Source organism: Piliocolobus tephrosceles, chromosome 20, assembly GCF_002776525.5.
Source record: "Piliocolobus tephrosceles isolate RC106 chromosome 20, ASM277652v3, whole genome shotgun sequence".
Classification (NCBI taxonomy): Eukaryota; Metazoa; Chordata; class Mammalia; order Primates; family Cercopithecidae; genus Piliocolobus; species Piliocolobus tephrosceles.
The window spans coordinates 21,360,607-21,374,460 of NC_045453.1; the positions used below are offsets into that span (position 1 = coordinate 21,360,607).

General features: G+C 51.2%; 1 protein-coding gene across 2 annotated transcripts in view; it reads right to left on the reverse strand.

Moving 5' to 3' along the window:
- The window catches only part of PREX1 (phosphatidylinositol-3,4,5-trisphosphate dependent Rac exchange factor 1), a 204,436-nt gene that overhangs the window by 46,190 nt on the left and 144,392 nt on the right, over positions 1-13,854 (reverse strand). For both annotated transcript variants that reach the window (XM_023197325.3, XM_023197326.2), the window contains exons 11-14: positions 10,866-10,966; positions 9,301-9,404; positions 9,010-9,059; positions 5,716-5,791 (exon numbers count right to left, since the gene is read on the reverse strand). In XM_023197325.3, the coding sequence (XP_023053093.1) occupies positions 5,716-5,791; positions 9,010-9,059; positions 9,301-9,404; positions 10,866-10,966 (331 nt within the window). The remainder of the gene's footprint in view (positions 1-5,715; positions 5,792-9,009; positions 9,060-9,300; positions 9,405-10,865; positions 10,967-13,854) is intronic.

Here is a 13,854-nt window from a genome sequence, read left to right on the forward strand (position 1 = left end):
CTCCCACTCTGACCCCCTGCCCTGCATGTGACAGTCACAGCCTGGGGCGTCCTGGAGCCCAAGTGACACAGACCCAGAAATCACCCAGCGGAGAGGTGAAGAGAGCGAACTCCAGAGCTAGCTTCTCCCGGTTCAAAGCCCCGCTCTGCCCTGGCCATGTCCTTGGGCAATCGCTTAAGGCTCTCTGAGCTTCCTTTCCTCATCCATATTTTTATTTCATTCTCAGATTTGCCCTTGATTCTCCTAGGCCTCTGACACCCCTGAGAGGTGGTCTCTGCTCAGACTCAATCAGCGATCATTAATACAGAGCGTTATGATTGTTACTGACTATGAAGGCATCAGGACAACCCCTGCCACACACATACACACAGAGGTTCCTGATGGCTGTGTGCCCTGGGGCAAGTTCCATAAGCCAAGCCTCAGTTTCCTCATCAGTAAAATGGGAACAACTGCATTTGTCTCAAGTTGTTCTGAGGATTAAAGAAGATAATGCACCAAGCCGATCCGGAGCTGATAAGAGAGTGCAAGTTGTCTCTCCAAGGGCCAATGCCCACCTCGTCCTCAGAGTTTAAAGAACTCTGATTGTCTGAATAATGCCTAGCAAGCCCCCTCCTGAAGTCACAAGAAATGAATCCCAAGGAATTCTAAGCCACTATCAGCAATCCTGGTTCTCTTCCCCAACGGCTGGTTTAGGGGGTGTATGTCAGACCCATCCGGCCAATGAGACCTAAGGAAAAGACCATGCAGGGGAAACGAGGACTGTAGGAAGTTTCCTCCCCAATACACAGAAAGAATAAATGTTCTCCAACAGGACGGCCTTTGGCCATAGTTCTGTGCAGATGTGATGTCTGGAGCCATGGCTGCCACCTGTGACTGTGAGGCAACTCATGAGAAAATACGAGGATAGCAGAAGAAAAAGGCAGGAGATGCCTGGGTACAGACAGCATTGTTGAGCTCTAGGACCATGAACTCCAGACAATGAATTATGTGAGAGAAGAATATCTTATTAATAAGTCAGATTTCCCGTTATGTGCAGCCAAACGCATGTGTAACTGATTCAGCAGGGATTCAATCAACATTTTATTTTAAGGGGTAGAAAAACCTAGAGTTAGAAATGAAGACGTGTCCAAAGCAAAAATACCCTCCTGCCGTACACAATTATGTGTTCTTCCTGCTTTCCTGCTAAGGTACAAGGTGGGGGGTGCCTCCTGAAGTCAAGACAGGCTGTCACCACACTCCAAGGTCACATCCTTGTCACAGATCTCTCCCGCACAGAGAGACCCACGCGGGCACACCCTCCTCCCCTTTCCAACCATCTCCTGGAAGTCATCCTCCTGCGTGGGCTCCAGTTACCCATCCTGTGTCCCCACACCAGGCCAAGCCACAGACAGGCTGCTGAAGTGGATGGACACATTCCATGGTCAGCTACAGCCTTTGATCCACATCCTCTCCCTGCCTCCACTAGCAACAAGATGCGGGTGCCTGGGGTTGGGGGGCTCAGGACAGAGTGGCAGTGAGGCAGGCTACTCTGAGGGGCCTTTGGCCAAGCCCACAACTCCTCGGCCAGCACAGGCCACGAGAAAGCCCCCGGCATGCCCAGCACCAGCCACCAACGCTGGAAGTGGCTTTTACTGGTTCCTCCTCCTCCAGTCTCTAAATGCTGGAGTGTTTCAGGGTGAAGGCCTGAGCCTCCCGCATACCTGCCTCTTTCACAGCCTCCCAGCTCAGTCAACAGCAGCTCAAGCCAAAGGCTTTGGAGTCATTCTCCGCTCCTTTCTGTCTCTCATCTCCCACGCCCTACTCACCCATGAGCAACCCATTAGGTCCACCTTCAAAACATCCAGAATCTGACCACTTCTCCCGCCACCTCCACCACCCTGTTCTCAGCCAGCATCCTCCCCTGCCTGAAATTCTAGCATTGCCTCCTCCTGCCCTCCCTGCTGCCAGCCTCATCCCTAAAGTCTCCACACAGAGCCGGGGGCTCTGTATGAACTGAAGCCACACGCACTGCTCCTGGGCTCAGAGCCCTGCAGGGGTCCAGACCCTTCCAGGGGTGGACACGGCCTGGCATGGTCTGCCCATGCGGCTTCCTCACCACTCCGCTCCCCTCTCACCCCATCCAGTCACCCTGGCCCTCTCTCTGCTCCCCAGACATACCCGGTTCGCTCTGCCTCAGAGCTTCTGAGCTGCTGCTCCCCAGATGTGGCCCGGGCTCGCTCCTCACCTCCCTTAGCCCTCTGCTCAAATGTCCCCGCTCAGTACGACCGTCCCTGACATTCTGTGTAAACTGCACCATCCCGCCCATGTGAGGGGGCGATCTCCTGCCCCCGCTCCCATACCGTCCCCTCCACCACACCGCACCTAGCACCAGCGGGCATGTAATGTATTCCACTTATTCTTATTTATTAAGTGTCTCTCCTATCCTCACGAGAATGTAAGATCTGGGAGAACAGGAGCTTCTGTCTGTCCTGTTCCCTGCTGTGTCTCTAGAACCAAAAACAGCCCCGATACATGGCAGGTGCTCAAAAATAATTAAAAAAAAAAAAAAGTTAGCTAATGAGCTTTCTTGTCTAATTTCCCTACACTCTCTTCTAACCTGTTTCAAATGTCACCCAAAAGCTGACAAGGAGCGGACTCTGCAGTGGGGGCCGCCTGAGGTCTGGGTGTGTGTATATACAAAGCCCACCCTCTTCCCCGCCCATCCGATGGAAATCCCCATGGCATCTCGCATGCCCAAGGAGAAAGTCATTTTCCCCACACACTCTTGCCCATCTTCCCATCTCCAGAAACAGTATTTCCATCGGCCTACTGCACCCAAATCCCAGGGCTCACCCTTGATTCCCAGCCATTCCCATAGCAGTGCAGCCCGTCTCTTCCATCTCCAAATACCTCTCAGACCCAACGTCCTGTTGTCTCTGTGAGCCCACCCGCCCTGAGTTAGGCATGGGATTCACCCCTGGGAGCAATGCCTCCCCTGTGCTTTGACACCAACAGACAGCTCTGGGCACTGAAGGAGCTTGAGAAATAAGAGGCCTCAGAAACATCCATAGCAGTGAGAAGTGAGCAGCTTTGAGAGCCCTGGAACCCAGGCTCCTCTGGGCTCTGCCTGAAGCACCTAAATCATGAAAGCAGCTCCCACGTGGCACCCTTGTCACCTGTTTGCAGCACATTCAGAAGGCAGGACTCTGTACGGATTGCCAAACCCCCCCACCTCTGTTTGTTTCCTGGTCTTACTGGTCTGGTGGCCCCCAAATCCTTGCACAATTTCTTTAGTCTTCTATATTGCATGTAATCGTGGGCCACCTTGAATCTTTTGTGAAAGAGATGAGGAATCATAGTAATAGTTACATTTATTGAGCAATTATTCTGTCTCAGGCACCATTCTAAGCACTTACACAATTATCTCATTGAAACTTCAAAACAATCTAAAGGGGAAGATATTGGTTTTAGCTTCATTCTACAACTGAGGCCCAGAGAGGCTGAGCAACTTGTCCAAGGTCACTAAGCTAGAAGTAGCGGGGCTAGGATTTGAACCCACATCTGTCTGGCTATAAAAGCATGAGCTCTGGGCTGACTGCATGTGATTCTCAGGAGGGCTGGGCAGTGCAGTACAATGGTTAGCAGCTCTGTGCTTCACAGACATGCAAATTGGAATTCAAATCCAGATATTTCAAGACCTCTCGGGACACAGGGTCCCGTTATCATAGCAAACATATTAAAATGCACCCATATTTCACATTTGATATACTCTTTGGGCTAGACAACTTATTTTCAAGGATGTTTCTCAACTTTCTTTTGAAGTTATTTGGTGCCGAAAAACATTCACTTTAAAAATTGGCTGTGATTTGTCAGACATATCTGGAATTTGTGCAACACGAGAAAATCCAGTCAGCAAATTGTTTTCAAATGAAGTTTTTACGAATGCTTAATTTAACAATTGAGGCCAACATAAAGCTGCACTCTGTAGATGTTTAAACATTTATCCATTTTTATTTCACAGGTTTCTTCTCATCTTTGGGAGCCAATGTGTTCTTTTTACAGACCACGAATGGACATTCTTGAGGACTCCCTGAAAACTTCACAGAACCGAGGCACAGTGGGTGAGTCCCAGCTTCGCCACTATGAAGCTGTGCACCCTTGGACCAGGCACTCTGCCTCTCTGGGCCCAGTTCCCCATCTGCAAGTAGGTTAGAGGACCCAACAGGATAACGCACAATGCCTGCTGGGGCCTTATCCAGGTAAGCATCCATGATCCTGAGCAATAAAGGAGAAGAGACAGGCAACAGGCCTGTATGCGGCACCTGAACAGAGCAAACACCTTTGGGATATTGCACCAAAACTGACGCATAGATTTTCTAAGCTTCTGGTCAGCCCCTACTCACTGGGAACTTTTTTGAAAGGAATAACCTGGCCAACTCCAAACAGAGGCTCCAGTTTGGTACCAGGATATAACTATCTTGGCCTAGTTTGCCCAAGACCATCCCAGTTTTAAAACTGAAAGAAAGCCCTAGCGTGGAAGCAACTCCTGGGTCTACTGAGGGATGAATGGATAAACAAAATGTGGTACAGACACACTGCAACGGTTTGAATGTTTTTTGTCCCTTCCAAAATTCATGTTGAAACGTGATCCCCAATGCAACAGTATTGAGAGGTATGGTCATCAGGAGGGGACTGAGTCAGGAGGGCATTAGGCATCCCTTAGAAATGGGTGTGAGGCAGGGAGTCTGCCCCTCCCATCCCTTTCCCCATGGGAGGATACAGCAACAAGGCAGCATCTTGGAAGCAGACGGCAGCCTCAGCCTCTGACAGACGCCAAACCTGCCGGCACCTTGGTCTGGAACTGCCAACCTCCCGAACTGTGAGAAGTAAGTTTCTGTTCTTTATAAATTACCCAGTCTCAGGTATTTTGTTATAGCAGCACAAATGGACTAACATACAATCAATGGAATATTATTCAACCTTAAAAAGGAAGGAGATTCCAACATACGCTACAACATGGATGAGCCTTTAGGATGAATGCTAAGTAAAATGAGCCAGGCACAAAAGGACAAATACTGTACAATTCCACTGATATGAGGTAACCAGAGTAGTCAAGTTCATAGAGACAGAAAGTAGAATGGTACTCATCAGGACTGGAGGAGGGGGAGTAGGGAGTTGAACGGGAACAGAACTTCAGTGTGGGAAGATTAAAAGAGCTCCGTGGATGGGTGGTGGTGACGTTTGCACAACGTTATCAATGAATTTAATGCCAATGAACTATCCACTTAAAAACGATCAAGATGGCCGGGCACGGTGGCTCATGCCTGTAATCCCAGCACTTTGGGAGACCGAGGCGGGCAGATCACAAGGTCAGGAGTTCGAGACCAGCCTGGCCAACGTGGTGAAACCCCGTCTCTCTAAAAATACAAAAATCAGCTGAGTGTGGTGGCGTGCACCTGTAATATCAGCTACTTGGGAGGCTGAGGCAGGAGAATTGCTTGAACCTGGGAGGCGGAGGTTGCAGTGAGCTAAGACTGCACTACTGCACTCCAGCCTGGGTGCCAGAGCAAGCCTGTCTCAAGACAAAAAAAAAAAAAGATCAAGATGGTAAATTTTATGTTCTGTGCAGTTTGCCACAATTAAAAGTAGTAATAGAAAATTTTTAAACAAAACAAAAAGCCCCACATTGACAGACAAAGCAGAACACTGGTCACACACCCCTGAGGAGGCCCTCACCTGAGCCAGCAGCCAGTCCACCAGCTTGCTCCCGGGAAGTACCGACTTGTAGGTCTTCAGGTGGTAATCACGGTCTCTGTGGAGAGGGTGAGCGCACAGTGAGCAGGGCAGGGCGGGGAGGACAGAGGTGGGGGTGGTCCTGCCTTCCCTGCTGGACGTGCCCACGAATCAAGGATCTCCAGATTCTCTAGGCACTGGGCAGGGGTCCGAGTCTCAGCCCAGACTTCACACGTCACTTGCAGTGTGACCGAGGGCAGGGCTGTTCCAAACCAGGCCTCCTTCCACCTACAGAGTGGGAGGCAGGAGGCAGCAGCTCCAGGGCTCTGGAAACTTTCTGTCTCTAGCCCAGGCGATCTCAGCTGGGGGTGATTTTGCCCTCAGGGTATGTCTGGAGACATTTTTGGCTGTCATGACCTGCAGGGGCTCAGGCAGGGGTGCTGCTGGCATCCCATGTGTAGAGGCTGGGGATGCTGCTGAAGATCCTACAAAGCCAGGACAGCCCCCAACAGAGACTTATCCTGGTTAAGATACCACCGGCGCCGAGGCTGGGGAGCCATGTTGACTCTCACAGAGTGGCAAGGGAGACCCTCCATTCTTTCCTTTCCTTTTTTCCTTTTGTTCTGTGGTTGGCATTGATGTTTTTAAACCAAACTGACATGGAAAGCCCCTGCAAGGGGCTGGTGTGGTCTATCAGGGCCGAGCAGCGCAGAAGCCTGTGAGTTTCACGGTTCTTTCCTGAGGTAACTGCCCTGGCCTGTGACAGCATCTGAATCTCTGCCGAGCCTGGGTCCCATGGGTCCCGCTAACCTTGCAGCCAAACTGCAACAACTTCTCAGCCTCTGAAGCTGACAAAAATGAGCTTCTGTGGCCAGTCCATGTCAAGGCTGATGAAGTCTTGTTGGAGGATTTCTCTCAGGTTTTAGGATTTGGCGGGGGAGGGGGTCTGACAGGCCCCACATGCAGTTGGTGGGTGTCTGCTACCTTCCCCAGCCGCTCCCTTCTTTAAGGCTGGCAGAGGAGCCCCACCTGCCTTCTGGGGCTTGCCTAAGAGCAGCAGCAGAGGAGCCCGGGAGGGCGGAGGCAGGATGGCAGATGAAAGTGGTTCCCAGGGCCTGACCTCCCATGGGGCCAGCAAATGCCGGGAAATGGTCCTTCCTCTCCACTCTTCTGAGAGGTGATAAGAGCTATCAGGTCAGAGGGACAGAAAAATCTGCAGCTGGGATAAGAATCAGGTCACCCTCTCTCCCTTCATCCACAACTGTGAGCTTTGTGGTAAAGAGAATAACCAATCACTGGCGTTCATTATACAATGCCAGGAGCCATTCAAAGCACCTTCCGTGAATTTAATCCTCACAACAACCCAAGAGGTGAGAGCTATTCTTATGTCCACTTAACACATGCAGAAACAGAAGCAAAAGAAGTTAATCATCTTTCAACATTCACTGACAAGCTTTTACTGAGTCCCTAGACCTCCACTCTCCAATAGGTAGCCATTTTAATTTAAATTTCAATCAATTAGGCCAGGCACAGGGGCTCACACCTGTAATCCCAGCACTCTGGCGGGCTGAGGCAGGCAGATCACTTGAGATCAGGAGTTCGAAACCAGCCTGGCCAACATGGTAAAACCCCATCTCTACTAACAATAAGGAAATTACCCAGGCATGGTGGTGCACGCCTGTAGTCCCAGCTAGTTGGGAGGCTGAGGCAGAAGAATTGCTTGAATTCAGGAGGCAGAGTTTGCAGTGAGCCGAGATCGTGCCAGTGCACTCCAGCTTGGGCAACAGAGCAAGACTCCATCTCAAAAATATATATATATAAAAATATTTATATAAATATATAAATATTAATACATATATAAATATATTTATATATATATAAAGGTCAGGTGCAGTGGTTCACGCCTGTAATTTCAGCACTTTGGGAGGCCAAGGCAGGTGGATCACTTCAAGTCAGGAGTTCGAGACTAGCCTGGTCAACATGGCAAAACCCCATCTCTACTAAAAATACAAAAATTAGCCAGGCCTGGTGGTAGGCACCTGTAATCCCAGCCACTCAGGCAGCTGAGGCATGAGAATTGCTTGAACCCGGGAGGTGGAGGTTGCAGTGAGCCAAGATTGCACCACTGCATTCCAACTTGGGGGACAGAACAAGGCTCTGTCTCCAAAAAACAAAAATTAGCTAGGCATGGTGGTGCATGCCTGTAGTCCCAGCTACCTGGGAGGCTCAGGTGGGAGGACTGCCTGAGCTCGGAGGTTGAGGCTGCAGTGAGCTGTGATTGCACCACTGCATTCCAGCCTGGGGAGCAAGATCTTGTCAAAAAAAAAAGAAGAAGAAGAAAGAAGAAGAAGAAGAAAGAAGAAGAAGAAGAAAGAAGAAGAAAGAAGAAGGAAGAAGGAAGAAGAAAGAAGACAGAAGAAGAAGAAAATTAAAGTGAAGAAAAGGAGCTGATATGGTTTGACTGTGTCCCCACCCAAATCTCATCTTGAATTGTAGCTCTCATAATTCCCATATATTGTGGGAGGGACCCAGTGGGAAACAACTGAATCGTGGGGGCAGGTCCCCCATACTGTTCCTGTGGTAGTGACTAAGTCTCACAAGATCTGATGGTTTCATAAGCGGAAACCCCTTTCACTTGGCTGTCATTTTCCTTTTGCCTGCCATGGAAGACGTGCCTTTCACATACCTCCATGATTGAGAGGCCTCCCCAGTCACGTGGGACTGTGAATCCATTAAACCTCTTTTTCTTTATAAATTACCCAGTCCTAGGTATGTCTTTATCAGGAGCATGAAAACAGACTAATACAGAGGACATAAAGTACCAGGTTGGTGACACTTTATGAAGGTGGGCAGGGAAGACCCCTGTGATATGCAGGCATTTGAAGGAAGTGAGGGAACGAACATGAAGGTATGCAGAGGAAAAGCATCCTGAGCAGAGGGAACAGCAGGCACAAAGGCCCTGAGGTGGAGCCCATTATTATCCCCATTTCACAGAGGAAACAGTTGAGGCACAGAGAGGTTAAGTAACTCTACCCAAGATCACACAGCTGCTAACTAGGAGGCAGGTTCAAGTTCAGTCTGTCTGGCTCCAGAACTGACACCCTGCATCACTGCACTGCAGTGCTTCCCATAATTTAGTTCAGTTAATCCTAATGACAAACCTAAAGGATAGGTGCCATTGCAAGCCCCATTTAATGGAGAAAGAGACAGCGGTTCTGAGAGGTTAAGTTGCTGGCCCAAGGCCACACAGCTGAGAAGAGGTAGAGGTGAAAGTGGAGGTTGGAAAGAGTAACTTACTTGATCACCGGGGTGTAGAGGCTGTGAAGACGGCAGTAAAGCCTCACACCCTGAAAGAAAAAAGGGGAGGAATTCTGGGATCAGGCCACATCCTTCACCAGCCTCCAAATCCAGGCTGATGGGAGAGATGGCTTCCGGGACGGGGCAGGGCAGGGTGATGAGGGCAGGGGTGAAGTGGGGGCAGTGGAGGAGGCAAACAAGCCAAGGGGCACAGTCCTGCTCCGAGGTGAACTCGGGGTGGAGGTAAACGAGGCCAGCTGAGTCAGGGTCATGGGGGCGGAGGGCGCCTACCTTGGACATGATATCCTCCAGCTCACTTCGGGCCTTGTAGGTGCCATCGTCGTAGCGGAAACGATACATCACCTGTTCATTCTTGAACTGGTGCTTGTCGGAAACTGGAGAGACAGGAGGACCTGTGAGGGTGGGCACGCCCCCTCGGCCCCTCCTGGCCACGCCCACCAGTATCAGCCTTCACTCTATAGGCCACGCCCCCTCGGGCCCCTCCCAGCCACACCCACCAGCCTCAGCCATCACTGCTGGCCAGGCTTTATGCTGGGCAGTTTCACTGAAACCCCACGAGGTGGGTGCTATGACTTCCCCATTTTGCACATGAGGATACGCCATCCTCCTGCTACGTGCAGGGCCCTGCTGAGACTCACAGCTTGGGGTGGGGCATCTGTGGGGTTGAGGGACCCAGAAATGCCCCTGATCCAGCCTGCACTGGGACCCCTCTGGCTCAGCATGTCCTTGGATCTAGATCACCAATGGATGGGTGGGGACAAGCGTGCTGGGGCCTAAGACCACACTGCTGAGATTTACGGAGCCACCTCTATCCCACAAAGTCATCCTTGATGCTTCAGATCCATTAGCAATGCCTATAAGGCCCTAACCCTCAAGATATCAATCACCTCACTCCTACACTGGCCTGAACCGCCTTCACCTCCCACCTGGACTATCACAGCAGCCTCTCTGCTGGGCTCCCTGCTGTCACCCTTGGTCCCAACAGTCTCCACAGGGCAGCCAGAGGAATTCTGTTAACATGTTCATCCAAGCAGGACTTTCCTCTATGCAGAGGTCAGCAACAGCTTCACAGCTCACTCAGAGTAAAAGCCAAAGACCCTACGATTTTCTATAGGATCTGCTCTCGCCTCCTGGACTCTCCCACCAGTCCTGTGCGACCTCGTCTCCTACCATGCCCCCTCCTCACTCTGAGGCAGCCACACTCCCTCCGTGCTATTCCCTGCACAACCCTGCCTAAGGACTTCGCACTGGCTGTTCCCTCTGCCTGGAACCATGCTGCCCACCTGGGTCCCTCCCTCACTGGTGGCTCAGGTCCTGGTTTCAACGTCACCTTCTCAGTGAGGCCTTCCCCATCTCCCCTATTCAAATGTGAACCCCAACACCACACTCTTTACCCTCCTTCCCTAGCACCTATCATGTTTTACTATCTTGCTTTGTAAAGATCTTATCGTCCCCTCCAACTACAAGGTCGGCTCCATGACGACAGGCACGTCCTCCTCCCGTTCTGTGGTGTGAACAGTGCCTGCCACATTATAGGCACTCAATAAATATTTGCTGAATAACTAAAACTTAACCAAAGGGTTCTTGACATTTCTTGAAAGGACAGATAAAAGATTCTGCTCCCCTGTCCCCAGCTTTTTGAGGTGTCCCTGATTTGCTGGTGCCTAAGAGGCAATTTTACAAGGGCATCCACGTTCCTGCGGGCCACACTGTGCCCAGAAAACAAGGTGGCTGCATGAAAGAGTAGGAGCCGCCTGAGTTACTGGAAACGTGGCACAGTTGGGGTCTGACCTGTTCCTACCCCTTGGCCCAGCTGGGCCCAGTCCTCCACTCACCATGGTGGATGATGCCATTCTCCAACAGGGCTTGGCCCAAGTTGACTCCTTCTTCCGTCTTGCTGATTTCGCCAATTTCTAGGAGCCAGGCAACGAACTCACTGCCAGGAACATAATATGTGGTTGAGAGGATTTCCCAATGCTGGGATCACAGGGACAAGCACTAAGCTGGCCTGGCCACATCCACCCCTGGGAATGACAGCTAGACCTTCCCACAGGGAAGCCGAGCTTAGGAATCTATAGCCCTTGGGTTGTACTGAGGCTTCATGCTTCTCTTATTACCAATAGCAGAGAGAAGAGTGTGACCAGATTCCAGGTCTGCCTCAGGCTCACTGGATAGATGGATGCATGGATGCATGGATGGATGGATGGAGGGAGGGATGGATGGATGGATGGAGGGAGGGAGGGAGGGAGGGAGGGTGGGAGGCTGGGCAGGCAGGTTGGTGAATGAGTGACTAGATAGACGGATTACTGGATGAATGGATAGATGGATGGATGTCCGGCCAGACAGACAGCCAGCACATGGGCAGGTAGGTAAGTGGGTAAGTGGATGATTGAACAGACAGATGACTTGATATGGGGTGGATGAAGAAGAGAGTGAGCAGATGGGTGGATGGGTCAGGGATGGATCACAGATGGCTGGATGGGGTGGTGGCTGGACAGATGAACAGAGGGAATGGACAAATATGCAGGAAGAAATAATAGGGGGGCCAGAAGGATGATGGTGGGGAGTCAGGAGAGCTAACAGTGATGAAACCATGTCATTTCCATATTCAAAAGCCTCCCACAGACTCATTATTCAGAAAAAAATCCCAAATCTTCCCACATGGACATAAACAAGGCCCAGCATGACCCACTCCCACCCTGACTGATCTCACCCCCAATACCTCTCACTAGTTACGCCTTAGCCACACCTACCATCTTTCCCTTATTCAAAAATACCAGACTCCTCCCTGCCTCGGGGCTATTGCACTTGCTGTTCCTTCTGCCTGGAAACGCCCTTCCTCAGCTCTTCATGCAACTGTTCCTTCTCACCCTTCAGGTCTCAGCACAAACATCACCTCCTCAGAGAAGCCTTCTCTGACTACCTCATTTAAAATGGTCCCCGACCCCTATCCCACCCATCACATCTCTGTGTTGCTTCCTTTTTTGCACTTTTCACTGTCTGAAGTGGTCTTGTTTACAGATTTATTTCATCTCCCCCAACCAGAATGTAATGACATGAACAGAACGTTTTCTCTGTCTTATTCATGGCACTATCCCAGCACCTACCAGAGGGCCTGGTGCAGAGCGGAACTCAATGATCATTTATGGAACAAATGAAGGAACGAACCATCCAACAGAAAGGAATGTTCTAGGCCAGGCACAGTGGCTCACGCCTGTAATCCCAGCACTTTGGGAGGCCGAGGCGGGCAGATCACGAGGTCAGGAGATCGAGACCATCCTGGCTAACAAGGTGAAATCCCGTCTCTACTAAAAACACAAAAATTAGCCAGGCGTGGTGGCGGGCGCCTGTAGTCCCAGCTACTTGGGAGGTTGAGGCAGGAGAATGGCGTAAACCCAGGAGGCGGAGCTTGCAGTGAGCCGAGATTGAGGCACTGTACTCCAGCCTGGGCGACAGAGCAAGACTCCGTCTCAAAAAAAAAAAAGAAAAAGAAAGCAATGTTCTGAGGTCAGCAGGAAGGTCTCGGGGAGACAGAAGTGCTCCCAGGCCAGAGGAAGATAGGCAGCTTTTCCAATTCCCACATGACTGCCCGGTGGGGAGAGGCTCAGCCGGGGCCCCAGGTCCTAGTTCTTGCGGGTGCTTCTCAGGCTCAGCCCAGAGCTCAACCCACTCAAAAACTCAGCAGGAAAAGGGAGAGCCTGGAATGGGACTGTTTCCGCCGAGGCAATCTGTGTTCAATGAAAGCAGGTGGCAGCTGGCCAGGGCCTGAGCACCCTGCTTATCGAAACCAGCTGTCCTGCCTCCAATTACAGGGCCAGAGGGGGGCAAGGCTATTTTTAGCTTCCTAGCGTTTGGCAGAGCAAAGACCTGCCTGGGTGTGTAGGTAGCGGTGTGTGCTGGAGCATTCAGAATGCCCTGGCTGGAGGCAGAGTGGGGTGCAGAAGAAATGCATCTGCTTTGTGGGACAGGGGCCCTGGGTGGGGAGGGGATTGTTCTGGATCCTGTCCACCACCCCCAGTTCCATTCTCAAAGTCTTGGAACTCAGGGACAGGGAGAACGTTGCCAGCAGCTGAAGGAGGGGAACAGAGGTTTGAGTGCCCACTCTCGGAAGCTGGAGACCCGGCGTCCGGTGGCCCACCAGCTGTCTAACTGGGGGCCGCGTCTGGCACTCATCAGCAGCTCTGTAGCCAGGGTTAGGGGCCAGGAAGTATCCCACAGCAGCTGCTGGGACAGAAGAAGACAGCCCAGAGGACAGCAACTCTGCCCTATGTTTCTGCCCAAACTGGGTTTTGCCACCTTCTGGTGGATCAAGGAGGTGGGCAAAGCTGGGCAGGTCCTTGTATCTCTCTGGGCCTCATCAGGGCCCACCTGACAAGTGGCTCGCTCAGTCACCTTCTGGATTTAGCAGGCAAAATTTCTAGTCATATGCAATCCTGAGCTGGGAGGCAGTATGCAAAAACCCAATCAAATTCATCTCTAGGGCAGGGGTCTCAAACTTGTCAACAAGCAAAACAGGCCAAGAGGAGACTGTGCGGAACCAGCCAGCACCTGCTGTGTGTAAAGCTGGCAGTTACTCTTCAGTGTAGCCCATCGTGGCCCATTATGTTAGAAGATGAACGCATCTAACAGCTTCTCAGGAGAGTGAGGAAATCCAGCATTTCCTGTGAAATCTCCCCATCATTAAATGTTCATATTGAATCCAACATTTTCTGAAAGCACTACATGGGCTGAGGAACACATCTGCTAACTTTATTAGGTCAGTGGGGCACCGCTAGCCACCTCTGGGGTACAGGGGAGTGTTCTGGGCAGGGGGATCAGTGCGCA